At 35.6% G+C, this 16382-nt stretch overlaps 2 protein-coding genes across 5 annotated transcripts in view; one reads left to right on the forward strand and one right to left on the reverse strand.

Annotated features, from left to right (window-relative positions):
• ATG5 (autophagy related 5) overlaps positions 1–16382 on the reverse strand; it is a 145719-nt gene that overhangs the window by 56550 nt on the left and 72787 nt on the right. For all 4 annotated transcript variants that reach the window (XM_072642957.1, XM_072642959.1, XM_072642960.1 and 1 more), the window contains exon 6: positions 1905–1999. In XM_072642957.1, the coding sequence (XP_072499058.1) occupies positions 1905–1999 (95 nt within the window). The remainder of the gene's footprint in view (positions 1–1904; positions 2000–16382) is intronic.
• On the forward strand, positions 7673–9385 carry LOC140526600 (vimentin-like). The gene is given in 2 exon segments (XM_072642955.1): positions 7673–8717; positions 8720–9385. Coding segments are annotated over 2 exon segments (1365 nt in total). The 5' UTR covers positions 7673–7687; the 3' UTR covers positions 9055–9385.

A 16382-nucleotide genomic window follows, 5' to 3' on the forward strand; every position in this document is an offset into this window, starting at 1 on the left:
AGAGGAAGTGAGCTTGTGAATAACGGCAAATTTTTAAAAATGAAATTATGAAAGCATGAAGAAAAATAATTTCATGAGAAGGAAAATGGTAACGTCCTTGCACAAAGACTATATCCAACTTAGATTTTTAAATTAATATTTGAACACTTTCAAAAGACAGAAGCAAGAATAGATAATGGAGACCCTTAAAGGATATCAGAAGTGCTGAGCTTCAGAATGAAGCATCTGAAGTTTGATTACAAAAAAGGTTTTCTTTTTTTATATTATTGAAAAGAAGTACATCCAAAATAGAACAGGAATGCTGCTCAGCACAATGCTGAGCACAAAGGAAGCACTTAATAAATCCTTGCTGACTTCACTTGGGATGGTGATAACAGAAAAGACAAAACTATTCAATTCTTAATTTTGCTTTATTCACTCTACTAAGGAGAATAATCTTTGAACTGGACAGGATAAAACAAAAATGCCTAACAGAGAGCTGATTCCCAAGATAAGTGAACAGAGAGAAAAAGAATAGTTAGGAGCTGCCCTTGAATTCAATTCATCTTACCTAGATGAACTACATTCCAGTATAGTGAAAGAACTAGCAATGGTGCTTACTGTAGCACTGTTAGTCATTTTTGAAAGATCAGAGGGCATTAAGAAAGATACTACAAGATCAGAGAAGGGCAAGTATCTTAGTTTTAAAAAAATAAAGAAAAATGGCACCTGCAATCTATAAATGAAACTGACTTCAATTCCTAGCAAAATTATAGAATAGACTATTAAGTCAGTCTATTGATCACCTTTGAGAGTTACAAAGTTCTATTCAGAATCCCAACTTCTCCTGGAAATAAAGGTCTATCTTTTTAATTATCAGTGTTCTTCTCAAGTGATTTACGTTGTTTTTTAGTCATATCCAACTCTTTATGGTCTGAGTTGGGTTTTCTTGGCAGAAATTCTAGAGTGGTTTGCCATTTCCTTCTCCAGATCATTTTAAAGATGAGGAAACCCTGCAAATAGGGTTAAGTGACTTGCCCAGGGTTACACAGCTAGTGAGTGTCTACAGCTGTATTTGCACTCAGGAAGGCCAATCTTCCTGACTCCAGACCTGGTACTCTTATACTCTATCCATTGTAGTATACAGCACTAGAGATTCTGAAGAAATGAATTTGAAAATCACCTAAAGGGCAAGAGAGAGACTGGTGATGGATGTGGTCGGGCTGTAACATACCACAAACCACTGGATGGCTTCTGTGCTCCACTGGCATCCTTGTGATGTTAAAAGAAAATGAACAAGGTCCGCAGATTCTCACTGGTGAACGTATGGGAAAACATGGACGAGAATCACATAAGATGGGGAAGTAGGTGTGAAGGGCTTGCAATTAGCCCTGTTAAAAAGAATCCACTTCCCACCCCCACAAAGAATCGTCTATGTGATTGTTTCATACTCTGATGTGACTATAGATCCATTAAAGTAATTTAATATTAATAAGACCTCATTTAAGCCAAAATATTCATAGTTGTACCTTTTACACTGGCAGAAAAAAAACAAAACCCAAACAAAACAACCCAGAATTGAATAAGTGCTCAATATTGAACAGATGAGCTTCTGAGTTTTCTTAGGGCTTTGAGGTTCTGTAAAAACCTGCCATAAAGAAGACGTAAGGAACAATTGTTGTTTCACATACTCTAAACCACCAATGATTTGCCCATTAGGTAATCAGAAACTTTAGTCAATTATATCAGCATTCTCTCTACTTTAGCTGTAGCCACAAGCTATACAACTAGAGAACATTAATAATGGCTCAATATTACTTCATGACCAATATTATGGTATGCACAAAAATTGACTAGCTACTAGAATATATCAAGAACTAATTTTGCAAAGATCATAAATGGCTATTTGTTAAAATATTTCCTACCTGATATATTCTAAAAGGTATGTATCGAAATCCATTATCTTCCGCAGGATATTCCATGAGTTTCCGATTAATGGCCCAAAACTGGTCAAATTTATCTGTAATAATAAATGATTTATTATTAGAAGTGGAAAAAAAAAGAATGTGACAAAAAAGAAAAGGCAAATATTGTAAAAATTCCCCTAAAGTGTTCTAAAGGGAAACATCTTATCACTTTGTTTCTCCATAGTGATAAAGCATATACAATTTAATGTCAAGAGATATTGTGTGAAAAAATAGCAGGGGTGGTGGGGAGATGGGACCTATGCTTTTTGTTTGCTTAGACATCTTTAAATAAAAGAGAATCCTTATAACCAAAGCAGATTAAAGAAAAACTTCCATACACAGAAATGAAGATTAAGTTAAAAATTCATAAATTTTAATGAATACTTATTATCAATTTTTAGGATATTAAACATGCCCAAGAGAATAGTGAAAGTATAATCTGCACTATCACTTTATGAACTGAAATATATAACATCAAGAAAATATATATCTCTAAATGATTATATCAATAAAATAGAGAAAGAGCAGACCAATGACCTGGGTATGTAATTTTAAAAACTAGAAAAAGAACAAATTAAAAATTCTCAAATACCAAATTAGAAGTCATAAAAATCAAAGATGAAATTAATAAAATCAAGTGAAAGAAAACCACTGAATTACTACATAAAATTAGAGTTGGTTTTATGAAAAACCCAACAAAATAGATAAACCATGGATTAATATGGTAAAAAATGGGGAGAAGAAAAACAAATCATTAGTATTAGAAATGAAGAAGGTGAATAACACCACTAATGAAGATAAAAATCAGAGCAATCATAAGGAGTTATTTTGTCCACTCATATGCCAATAAATTTAAAAATTTAAGTGAAATGGAAGAACATTTACAAAAACATAAACTGCCTACATTAAAAGAAGAGGAAAGAGAACATCTAAAGAAACTTATAGAGAAAGAAAAAACCGAATAAATTGAAATTGAAATAAATGAGCTTCCTAAGAAAAAAGCAACAGGAGCAGAGGGGTTTACAAGTGAATTCTAACAAGCATTTAAACATGAACTAATACCAACATTAAATAAATTATTTGAAATAGTAAGCAAAGAAGGAATCCTATCAAACTCCTTTTATGAAACAAGTATGATACTGCTATCTAAACCAGGAAGAGTAAATTATAGACCAATTTCATTAATGAATATGATTTCAAAAATCCTAGATAAAACACTAGCTAGGAGACTATGACAACATACTACAAGGATACAGTGTGCCCACCTGGGATTTATACCAGGAATGCAGGGATGGTTTAACATAAATAAAACTATTAATATAATTGATTATATCGGTAACAAAGGTAATAAAAATCATATAATTATATCAATAGATGAAGAAAAAGCCTTTAATAAAATGCAACACTCATTTCTATTAAAAACACTTGAAAGCGTAGGTATGAGGGATTTTTCCCTTAAAATGATAAGAAGCATCTACCAAAAACCATCATCAAACGTTATTTGTAATGAGGATAAGCTTTAGACGTCTTCTTAATAAGATCAGGAGTGAAATAAAGATGCCCACTGTCACCAATACTATTCAGTATTGCATTATAAATGCAATAAGAAGGAAAAAAATAGAAGAAATCAGAATGGACAAAGAGATAATAAAACTATCTCTTTTTGTCAACAATATGATGATATACTTGGGAAATGCTAAAGATTCAACTAAAAAGTTAGTGGAAACAATAATTTTAGCAAAGCAGCAGGATATAAAATAAACCCACAAAAATTATTAGTATTTCTATATATCACCAACGAAACTCTGCAAAGAAGATCTAGTAAAAATACTCCATTTAAAATAACTGTAGACAGTATAACATAACTGGGAGCATACCCACCAAAACAAACTCAGGAACTACATGAACATAAGTAGAAAACACATTTTATACAAATAATGGCAATTAAATTCAAATAACTGAAGAAACATTAATTGCTCATGGGGAGGAAGAGTGAATATAATAAAAGTGATAATTTTGCCTAATCCTTTTATTCAATATCATCCCAATTAACTTGCCAAAAAATTATTTTACTGAGTGACAAAAAATAATAAAATTCATTTGGAAGAATAAAAGATCAAAAATATCAAGGAAATTCATGAAAAAAAAGTAAAGGAAGGTTTAGCAGTTCCAGACTTCAAACTATGCTGTAAGGCAGTAATTATCAAAACTATCTGGTAGTGGCAAAAAAATAGAAAGGTAGATCAGTGGAACAGAGTAGGCATGCAATACACAGCAGTAAATGCTTATTAGTAACCTGTTGTTTGATAAATGTAAAGATTTAAGCTTTTGGGATAAGAATTTATTATTTGGTAAAAAAAAAAAAAATGGTTGGGAAAGTTAGAAAGTAGTCTGGAGGAAACTAGGTATAGATTGTTATACCATTTACCAAGATACGGTCAAAATGGAAACATGACTTGGATGTAAAGAGAGAGATGGCATAAGAAAATTAGAAGAACATGAACATATTACCTATTAGATTTATGGACAGGAGAACAATTTATGAATAAAAAAAGATGAAGTACATTGTGAAGTATAAAATGGTTAATATCTACATTAAATTAAAAAGGGTTTGTACAAATAAAACCTATGTAGCCAAGATTAGAAGGAAAACAGAAAATTGGGAGAAAAATTTTGTAGAGTTTCTCAAATTAAAGGTATCATATCTCAAATATATAGGAACTTGTCAAGTTTATAAGAATATGAGTCACTTCCCAATTAATAACATGGCCAAAGAATATGAACAGAAGATTTACAGACAAAAAAAAAATCAAAGCTATCTATAATCATATGAAAAAATGATCTCAACCACCATTGACTAGAGAAATGCAAATTAAAACAACTTTGAGATATCATTTTATACCTATCAGATTGGCTAAAATTTTAGAAGGGGAAAGCAACAAATGTTGGAGGGGATGTGGAAAAATTGGGACACTAATTCACTGTTGGTGGAACTGTGAAATGAACCAGTGGAGAGCAATCTGGAATTATGCTCAAAGAGTTAGAAACCTCGGCATACCCTTTAACCCAGCAATACCACTAGTAGATCTGTTTCCCAAGGGGATCAGGCATAAAGGAAAAGAATTTATACGTTCTAAAATATTTATAACAGCTCTCTTTGTAGTAGCAAAGAACTGGAAATTGAGAATGTCCTTCAATTGGGGAATGGCTAAACAAGTTGTGGTATATGATTGTGATGGAATACTAATGAGCTATAGGAAATGATGTGCTGGTTGATTTTAGAAAAACATGAAGACTTGCATGAAATAATGAAGAGAAATAAGCATAACCAAGAGAATGTTGTACACAGTAACAACAGTATTATTCTAAGAACAACTTTGAGTTTTTTAAGTCAATTTGAATATTACAAATAAATCAACTACAGAGGACCTATGAAAGAAGATGCTATCCACATTCCACACAAAGACACGTTTGTTTTTAATGGTAGCACATACGGTATTACACACATGTGCACATGTACATACATACACATATATTTGTGTCTAATGGTGGACTTCTCTAGTGTGGGCTGGGGAGGGAGGGTAAAAAAGTGCAAAGCAGAAAACAAAACTTAGAAGTACAGAAAAGCACAGCAGCTTTAAAAATGATGTATCATATTTATAGCACAGCTTTTCAAAAAAGTAAGCTGTGAAACTGAAATTCATAGTTTCATATTAAAACCTCTTATGTTGTGCTGTATACATAGATGTTCTTTTTTCATGTCTTTCTGTATTTAAGTTCGAAATAAACAAACGTAAAAAAATTTATAACTTCAGCACACAAAAACTTCCATAATAGTCCTCCAAATAGTATGGCAGTATGGAGGTAAAAAAGAAAGCCTGCAGAGTACAAGAACAGGCACATTTCGTTCTACCAACTACAAAGGCTTAAATTAAGACCATAGCACCAGAATGTGTCTATTTCATCTAGGACTAGCAAAGCTAGTAGAGTCCTACTACCTGTAAGTTGGTCAACAATGAAGAACTGTTTAATCACTGAAATCAATGAAATAAAGAAAAGTACTAAAAGATCCTTGATAATACTTTTACTCCTGTAAGGATAGTGACAAAGTGGCAGGAAAGAGTAGAAGATATGAAGAAATACAGTTCTTATGCCACATAAGCACTAACTTCATTCATGATAAAGCTTAATTCCCTGACCAACTATGTGACAAGTTATTGGAGCAACTGAATCATATGTATAAGAATCTGTGCAATAAATGAAATCAAACAGAAGAAGTTACAACTAAATCTAAGACCGGTTCATACATTTTCCTTGGCAACAACAAACATAGTTTCATGGAATATTTACTTGATCATCTTGTCTTAAAGGGCTTAAGATGAACATAATTAGAGAAATACAACCGCAATAAGTGTAACATTTGTATAAATGTCGGTTGCAGAGGATAAATAGGAAAAGAAATTCTACAAATATTCAGGTCAAAAAGTGTTTATTAAGTACTTAATATGTGCCAGGCATAGTGCTATGAGATTACCCAAGTCAAAAGATACACTGATACTTGAAGTCTTTGATGCAAAGATGGGAATATGTAAGAATAGCAAAAATTATGCTGAAAAATGTGTTTCAGAATTAAGAAATAAGAAAGGATAAAGGTTTGAATTATTCATGCCTATACTGTATAGTATGACAACTAGTAACTTGTTTTATCATTAGGAATAAAACTCTAAAAAGCAGTAGCAGCGCAATAGTATATTGCCAACCTACTGGTCAACAAACAACAGAGTAGTCTGCTGGTTCCATATGTGAACTCTTCAAGTTTCTAGGATCTGCCAAAGGAAGGGACTCTGCTGGCATGGCATTCAAGAAGTCAGAGCTACCCAGAACACAATGAGGCACTGGAATAGGAATTTATGGGAGGAAAGTTTTTTACTGCCAGAAAAAAAAAAGGCTGAAAAAATGAAATTCCATCAACTGTTAGCCACGCAATGGAAGAAAGTGATACAAAAGACAGAGGATATGAAAAGATAATTAACAAACCTCATTTTAGCCAATAGTTTGAAACTTCTTCCCTTCTACAATTTCTGAGCAGTTATTAAGAAACAATGTTAAGTTCCGCGTAATTTTTCCCATTCCCTTTCATTTTAAGGTTCAAGTAGGAAGATTACAAAGCAAACCACAAGATCCCAACATTAAATTTTATTTCATGGAAAAGCTAGAGCAATAAGCAGCAAACGTTTTCATTACATTGCATTTTCACTTGAGGCTTTCAAGAACGCTCATTCTGCAGAAATATGTATGCTACTAAGAAACCACAACGTATGAAAAAAATGGAATGGGGACTTCTGCATATCCTAATGGCTATAAAAATTCCCTTAATCGCTTTTGTCTCAATTTTTTACAAATAAGAAAAAAATATGTAGCCCAAGCTTCTATGTTATTCTAGGATGCCTCTTCCTACAATCCACGCACAAAATGAAATAAAAGATGTATTTTTTCCTTCTAAAAAGGAACAAATATCTTGGACAAGTGATGACTTTTAAGACTATTTTACCATAGAAGCTTAACAAAAACCATGGCTCAAAACAAGTTATCTTATAACATTTCAATAAAATGAATAATTTACCCGCTCTCTGACTCTCCAGTCTCCCAGCTCTCGTCGCCTTAGCCGCAGCCAGCGCTGCTGCCACCGCCACCGCCCCTCTCTCTTCGCGGGTCGCGCTCCACGCAGCAGCCCTCCAGCCATGTCCACCCGGTCCGTATCCTCCTCCTCGTACTGCAGGATGTTCGGCGGCAGCAGCGCGGGCGGCCGGCCCAGCTCCAGCCGCAGCTACGTGACCTCGACCACCCGCTACAGCCCGGGCAGCACCATCCGGCCGAGCAGCACCCGCAGCGTGTACTCGTCCTCCCCAGGTGGCGTGTACGCTACGCGCTCGTCGGCCGTGCGCCTGAGGAGCAGCGCCCCGATCCCGGGAGTGAGGCTGCTGCAGGACTCGGTGGACTTCTCTCTGGCCGATGCCATCAACACCGAGTTCAGGAACACCCGCACCAACGAGAAGGTGGAGCTGCAGGAGCTCAACGACCGCTTCGCCAACTACATCGACAAGGTGCGATTTCTGGAGCAGCAGAACAAGATCTTGCTGGCCGAGCTGGAGCAGCTCAAAGCGCAGGGCAAGTCGCGCCTGGGGGACCTGCACGAGGAGGAGATGCGGGAGCTGCGCCGGCAGGTGGACCAGCTCACCAACGACAAAGCCCGGGTGGAGGTGGAGAGGGACAACCTGGCCGAGGACATCATGCGGCTCCGCGAGAAGTTGCAAGAGGAGATGATGCAGAGAGAGGAAGCCGAGAGCACCTTGCAGTCTTTCAGACAGGATGTTGACAATGCTTCTTTGGCACGTCTAGACCTGGAGCGTAAAGTTGAATCCCTGCAAGAAGAGACTGCTTTCTCGAAGAAACTTCATGATGAGGAGATCCAAGAACTGCAGGCCCAGATTCAAGAGCAGCACGTTCAGATCGACGTGGATGTTGCCAAGCCTGACCTCACTGCAGCCCTTCGTGATGTCCGTCAGCAGTACGAAAGCGTGGCTGCCAAGAACCTTCAGGAGGCTGAGGAGTGGTACAAGTCCAAATTTGCTGATCTCTCTGAAGCTGCTAATAGGAACAATGATGCCCTGCGCCAGGCTAAGCAAGAATTTGAGTACCGACGACAGGTGCAGTCCCTCACCTGCAAGGTGGATGCACTTAAAGGAACTAATGAATCCCTGGAACGCCAGATGCTAACTACCAAGACACTATTGGCCGCCTGCAGGATGAAATCCAGAACATGAAAGAAGAAATGGCGCGCCACCTCCGTGAATACCAGGACCTGTTGAATGTCAAGATGGCGCTTGATATTGAGATTGCCACCTACAGGAAACTGCTGGAAGGAGAGGAGAGCAGAATTGCTCTGCCTCTTCCCAATTTCTCTTCCCTGAATCTGAGGGAAACCAACCTTGACTCACACTCTCTGGTTGACACCCATTCAAAGAGAACTCTCCTAATTAAGACTGTTCAAACTAGAGATGGACAGGTCATCAATGAAACTTCTCAACATCATGATGATCTGGAATGAAAAATGTGAGCTGAGTGCAGTAGAATCTTACCAGCAAGAAGAAAAGAGAATTCCATATGTTAAAGAAACAGCTTTTAAGTGCCTTTCTGCAGTTTTCCAAGAGCGCAAGATAGATTTGGATAGCTATAATGGAATAGGCTTTAGTTCTTACGAACTGACCTTCATAAAAGATTTAGAAAGTTTACAACAAAATCTAGTTTACAATGATATCTTGTGCTTTCATACTTTTTTAAGAAGTGTTTTTGAATACCATAAAACTGCTTTTTATTTCCAGCCAGTGTCTGACCAACCTATTACTGCTTCAATAAATCTTTGGAAAATAAAAAAAAAATGAATAATTTACTCAATAAAATATGATCATTTTAAACAATGCTCCTAGAGGTAACAATTAATATCTAATCTTCAAAGAACATTATAACATAGGAATGAGTTGAAATGACAGGCAATAACTGATTGCTACTTTAATCAATTTCCATGATGTCAAAATGAATAGAGTTGAAGATTTCCAAGTAACTGTCAGGCACAGACCATAAGCTTTTTTCTTACAGGGAAGGGAAAGGACTTCAGAATCACTTAACAAAAGAAAGATCATGCCATCACCTATCTCCATGCCTCTGCACAGTCACCCATGTCTGAAATACAATCCTTCTGACTCTTGGATCTCTTAGCTTCAAGTCCTGCTTCCCAGGGAAATCTACCCTGTTAATGTGAAGAAGAGAATACAATCAACCCTACACTTCTTTGTGTACATGCTGTATTGCTACCCTGGTAGAATGTAAACTTCCTGAGAGCTGAACCCTAGCGTCACCTAATCCTGTCTTCTTTGAGACAAGGAAGGTCTAATGGGACACATACACTTGCTATGATATTGGATCTCAAATAAGGTCCATAAACAATATAATCACATGCCTCCTTCAATGAACTCCCCCAGCCAAGAAACTTGGTTTAGATTCATTTATGCAAGGGTATGTATACTGCTACTCCTTCATGCTCTCCTTATCCTAGAGATTGTGAACTCCTACTACCACTGAACAATCCAGTTTCCCCATCCACATCCCCAACTTCTGCTCTTAAACCTGCTTTCGATTCTAACTCTCAATGTCCTACTCCAGATCCATTCCTCCTTCTGCTGTGCTCTCTAGGTTGCCTGATCCATAATAAATAAACTTGCTTTCATTTTAAACATTTTCCTTTCTCTATCTATCTTCCAGCTTTCACTGAGCCCTAGATCCCCTTGATTCCATTGCATTCCTGGTTACTCTTTCAAGAACTAATTCTACTGACACTCATACTCCTCAACCCACTGGGTCATGGTTGGTGAACTGAAATATCCCTTGCTTCCCATTGCTACTTTCAGATTTTACCTCTACCATCATCACTTAATAGCCCCTTCCTATGAGTTTCATTCAATCCAAATTTATTACCACATCAAGATTCTGGTTATGATCTGCCAGGGAGCAGCGTTTGGTTCTTAGTCCTTCACCACACCCTACCTCTTGCCCTAATTCTAGAGGACTTCAACATACATATTGATACACCCTTAAATATTCTTACCTCTCAGTTCCTCAATCTACTCAACTGCATGACCTACTCCTACATCCAGTCTCAACTACACACAGAGATAGTCATGTCCCAGATCTTGCCATTAAAGAGAAGTGTTCCACTTCCACATTATGAATTCAGAAATTCTTTTATCTGATCATGCTCTTATCATTTCATTTTGCTTCTTTCTTAAGACTTCTAATCCTGTTCTTAATTTTTAATGTCATCTATTCTCTTTGCCCCCTTAATTCTTTTGTAAGCCATCACCTGTGGCTGACTACACTTCCATCCCTTCTCCATACTGACCCGTTGGTAAACTAGTTCGACTATATACTATACCACGGAATCACTTGACTTAATCATGCTTGGCCAAACCCTAATCTTTAATTACTCCCATGAACACCTGTTGCCTTCCTTACCTTCTAGTCACATCTTGCTGAACTGAACAAGAAAAAAACCATGACATTATGTTGAGTAGGCCAACTACAAATATATGTTGCATAATCTTAACTACGCTCTCACTTCAACTAAACAATTCTTTTACATCTCTCTAACTGTTTCACAATTATTTCAAAATTTTCCTTCCATCCTCAACTTCCTAGGGCATCCCTTTTTCCAAACCTCTTACCTAAGGAACTTGCCTACATCACATCACACCCTGCCCAAAATGAGTTCTAATGTCTTAATCTGACATTATTTCACTTTTAAATAGTTACACTTGTTAAAAAGTTTTTCTTGACAATGAAGCTAAACTTATTCCTCCGCAAATTCTACCCATGCCAGTAGTTTTCCTCTTTGGAGTTAAAGACAACTAATTTAATTTTTCACATAGTGGCCTTTAAATATTTTAAAAACTAGTAAGAGAAATGAAAATCAAAACAATCCTGAGGTTCCAATTCATATTTTGAAAATTGGCAAAGATGACAAAAATGACAATAGTCACTGTTGGGTACTGGCATTTTTTCTGGCATTCACCCATGCCTCGAGTGCTATTCTTTCTCATCTCCACCTGCTGGCTTTCTTTAAATTCCAATGAGAATTCCCATCTTCTACTGGAAGCCTTTCCCAATTCCTGTTATTTTGAATGCCTCCTATGCTTTTAATTATTATCTACTTAACCTATATGTAACACAGCTTGTGGCCTCCCCCATTAGACTGTGAACTTCTCAAGGGCAGAGATTGTCTCCTGCCCTTTTACAGCCCCAGCAGTGCCTGGCAAACAGTCGATACAATAAATGTTTACTGACTGTCTGACTTTTGGAGGGATTGTAGGAAGGTAAGCACATAGATGTATTGTTGGTGGAGCTATGAACTGGCACAACCATTTCTGAAAGCAATTTGGAATTACGCAAATAAAATGTCCATATCTATGACCTAGGAATTACATTACTGGATTTATATACCAAAGAAGCCAATAATAAAAAGTCATCATGTATACTATACACATGCACTATCTGTGATAGCAAATTAGAAACAAAGTAGATATCCATTGGTTGGGCTAAACAAATTGTAGCATGAATATAATGGAATATTATTGTTGCTAAAAAAAATAATAAATGTGGTAAATACAGAGAAGCATGGAAAGATCTACATGAACTGATATGGAGTGAAGTAAGCAGGGCAAAGAAAACAATATATACAATGACTACAACAATGTAAATGGAAAGAATAACCATATTTTAAAAAGTCAAAAGTATACCATTCAAAAAAAAACCATGTAAGGGCATTTCCAACCAATCCCTTTGTGGAGGTGATAGGTAAATAGGTATTGCATATGGTTTTATACTTTTTCAATATACTGGTTGATTGTGCTGCTTTTTCCTCTTTAGTTTTTTTTTAAAAAAATACTATTTGTTATATGGAATGGCTCTATGGGAAGGGTAACGGGAAAGAGAGCAGAGGAAAATTATGATATAAAGTACAAAAAAAATCAATAAAAATTTATTTTAAAAAATAGAAGTTATTATATCTTCCCTGCTTTTCCCAGGCCAAATGGGTTGACTATCTGTATCTTTAAACTTATTTCCCACTTAGTCAAGTTCAAAATAAAACTTCTATCTGCTAGCCTGAAACATCTGTATCAGTTAAGTAAAACTGCTACAGTAAAAATGAGAGAAAATGCAAACTTACCAAGGTTTTGGGGAGAAAAACAAACTTTATATCTTAATTTCAACCTCAGCAGCCACTAAACCTCAACATGCAAGTTTCAACATCTTTAATAGGTTCCAAGAGGCAATCCCAACCATGTGCTTTTTTTTTTTTTAAAAAACACAAGACTCAATTACTGTACTCTTAAAATTCAGAAGTTTTTTCAAGTTAATTTTGAAATTGGGTCAGTAATAATAAAAAACAGATTCTAACATTTTATAATAGTATTTCTTAAAAAAACTAAAACCAACATTTGGGCTACATGCATTCATTTAAAAAAAAACACAAAGGATCTTAAATAACATTGTATTCCTTTTCTTTTAACCTAAAAGAAATCCTGAGTACTGCTTGCCAAGATAAGTTATGCTAAGAGCTGAAGTAGAAAAGATACAGTCCAGTTATCTAAATACCTTTTCAAATTCAATTCAACTAAACGAATACTTGTACTAGATACTGTGCTAGAAGCAACACTGCAACCAAAGATTTGTAGTTCAAAGTATAATTCTCGCTTTCTGTTCCACTTTGTCTATGGAAATATCAATTTTATTTGTGTTATTATAAATTTCCCCAATACTATAGGCTGAAACACACTGTACAAATCTAGATTCCCCTGGCATTTTCAAAAGTGTGAGTTGATAGGGTTTAACATCAACCACAGAAAAACTGAGTGAGTCTCAACATGTCCATTAAGTCACCATCCTTCAGTGAGTACATGGAGAAACAAATCATGATAATCAAATGGAAACATTTGATCTAACTCTTAAGACAGTTGAGGGAACGATGAGTGAAGCTGGAAAAGACGGTTACAGTTCACACGTGAGCAATTTATCATTGCTTATATAGTCCTTTCTACTAAGCTGCACTGGAGGATAGCAATTCTTTTGACATGCACTTTAAAATATTAAGGTTAAAAAAAAAACTGCTCGTGTTTTATTTTAAAGTGACTGGGTCTGTCTCATAATTCTTAAAATTTTAAGTTGTCATTTTGTGAAATGAACTTACTTCGGTTTAATTACAATGATTTATTCTTTAAGTACCATGCAGTGGTGATACATGATTTACAAAAAGAAAACTACAGAAAAATTAATTAGGATTTCTTAAAAACTAGTGGTAAAAATTTTAAGTGCAATAAATTTGAAACATTATTTCTTCTCCAAATTCTATAGCTCTTTAGATTTCAACATCCATGTTGATAATACACAATACACTGTGACTTCGTGTCTTCCTCACCAACCTAACTTTTACTAAATCTATATCTTCCTCACATCAGTCACAACTTAGATTTCATCATAACACTCAAGGGTCCATCCAACTTGGGGACTATATTTCAAACTTGATGCTAATCGTCACACCAAGACTTATTTTCTTCTCCACTCTCTCACTCCTACTTCCCCCTCCAACTCTTCTTTACAGTCTCCAATCATTCTGCTCTCTCATCACTGATATCCCATTTTACTGAAAATATTAGCTCTATCCTAGATATGCTAGACAACCTTAATCAAGTCTGGAATCTATGAACAATTGCTTTAAAAAATCTTCATCATTACTCTAAAATCCCACAGCACCCTAATTCTACATCTTTGGCCTTCTGACATGCCTACTTTCCCAATCCCCAAATCCCATAGTCTATTTTCTTTATCTCCAGGTCAAAGAGCAAACCTGAAAGAAGATGTAAAATAAAACTCATTATCTTTGCCTTTAACTGCTCTCATATTCTCCACACATCTTTTATTTCTGTTGAGCATTACCATTAACCTTCTACTCACCCTGATTTACAACCTTAGAATCATCTCTGATTCTTGTCCTCCTTTTGCATATCTAATCAACTTCCAAGTCTTATTGATTCTGCCTCCACAAACTGTCCCTTAAGCCACTTCTCTTTTCTTAGAAGTCTCCAGTCTAGTTCAGACACTTATTATTTTTAACCTGACATTCTGTAATAGTTTCTTGTCTTTCTTCTTTGTCATCTTTCATGCAGCTGCCAAAACAGTCTACCTAAGGCTCATGACTACAGCATTCTCCTGCTCAAAAATCTTGATGAGGGTGCTGAAATCAAATTCAAGGGCTTCAAGTTTGGGTGCCTAGCGAAGCAAATAAATACGATATACACTTTGCAAATATCATCTCATCTGATCCTAACATCTCTGCAAACTAGGAACTGTTATTATTCCCATTTTGCAGGTTAAGAAATCAAGGCAAACAATGTGTGATGGCTAAACTTTGATGGACTCATCTTTTCTTAGCAATGCAAGGATCCAAAGGACTCATGATGAAAAATGCTGTCCATATCCAGAAAAGGAACTATGGAGTCTGAATGCAGATTGAAGCATATTATTTGTTCTCTTTTTTTCTTTCTTCTTTCTCATGGTTTGTTCCATTGGTTCTAATTCTTCTTTATAACATGACTAATGTCAAAATAGGTTGAATGTGAATGTATATGTAGAGCCTATATCAAATTACATACCATCTTGTGGTAGAAGGGAGAAATGGGGGGGAAATTTGGGACTCAAACTCTTCTCAAAGTGAATGTTGAAAACTAAACATAAACAAATAAATTTAAGAAAAAAAAAAGAGAAGAAATCAAGACAAACAAAGGTTAAGTGACTTTGTCCAGGGTGTCACAAAGTTAGTAAATATCTGAGGCCAAATTTGAACTCAGGTCTTCTTTACTCCAGTCTCAATGCTTTATCTACTGCACTGCCTAGGAGAATAGTGGTACTAATAACAGACAGGGAAGAACAGAAAATTCCTAAGCTTAAGGGGAAAGAAAGTATAGCATCTAGACAGAGATACCCAAGTAGACAGTAAGGCATCTGGACAGCCTGGTCAGAAACCAACAAGAATCTTTTTTCAAGGAGGGTAAAATCCTGGCAAAAATACTATAGTAATTCATCCACACACACACAAAATGCACTATGCTCAAGCTGAATTGTTGCATGGATGCAAGTTTGATTCACCATTAAGAAAATAAAAACACAATTTAAAAACGAAATGTTAAAAAACAAAAGCATCAGAAACATGATATATCAACATAGAAATAAACCTCTGACAAAGACAATACACATCATATGCTAAAAATTTCCAACATGTACCAGACCTTTTAAAAAAATATAACAGAACTTGTCTAACCAAAATCAAAAGCTAGGATTAACACACACACACACATGCTAGTATTATATGTAATGGAGATATCCTAGAAGCTTTTCCAATAAAAACAGAAGTAAAACAAGGATTCTCTCTTCTCTGTTACTTGTCACAGTTCCAGAAATGTTAGGAGTAGCAGTAAGGCAAGAGAAAGAAATTAATGGCATAAAGTGAAAAAAGAGACAAAATTCTATCTATTTACTGATAAATCATTATGTAATGGTTTATTCAGAAAATCCTAGGAAGTTACCAAAGAAGTTAATTAAAACAATGGCTTCAGCAAAGTAAAAAGATAGAAAATAAGCTCCCCCCAACAAAATAATTATATAGTTAGATCCATAAGGGAATAATAGGAAGGGAAGTTCCATTCAAAATAACTATAAAATATATACATTGTAATATTTCAGATATTCTTACCTGGGGATCAGTTTACCAAAAAACACCTGATACTTATATAGATATAATCACAAAATATTCCTTAAGGAAATAAAGAA

Source organism: Notamacropus eugenii, chromosome 2 (genome assembly GCF_028372415.1).
Source record: "Notamacropus eugenii isolate mMacEug1 chromosome 2, mMacEug1.pri_v2, whole genome shotgun sequence".
In the NCBI taxonomy this organism is placed as follows: domain Eukaryota; kingdom Metazoa; phylum Chordata; class Mammalia; order Diprotodontia; family Macropodidae; genus Notamacropus; species Notamacropus eugenii.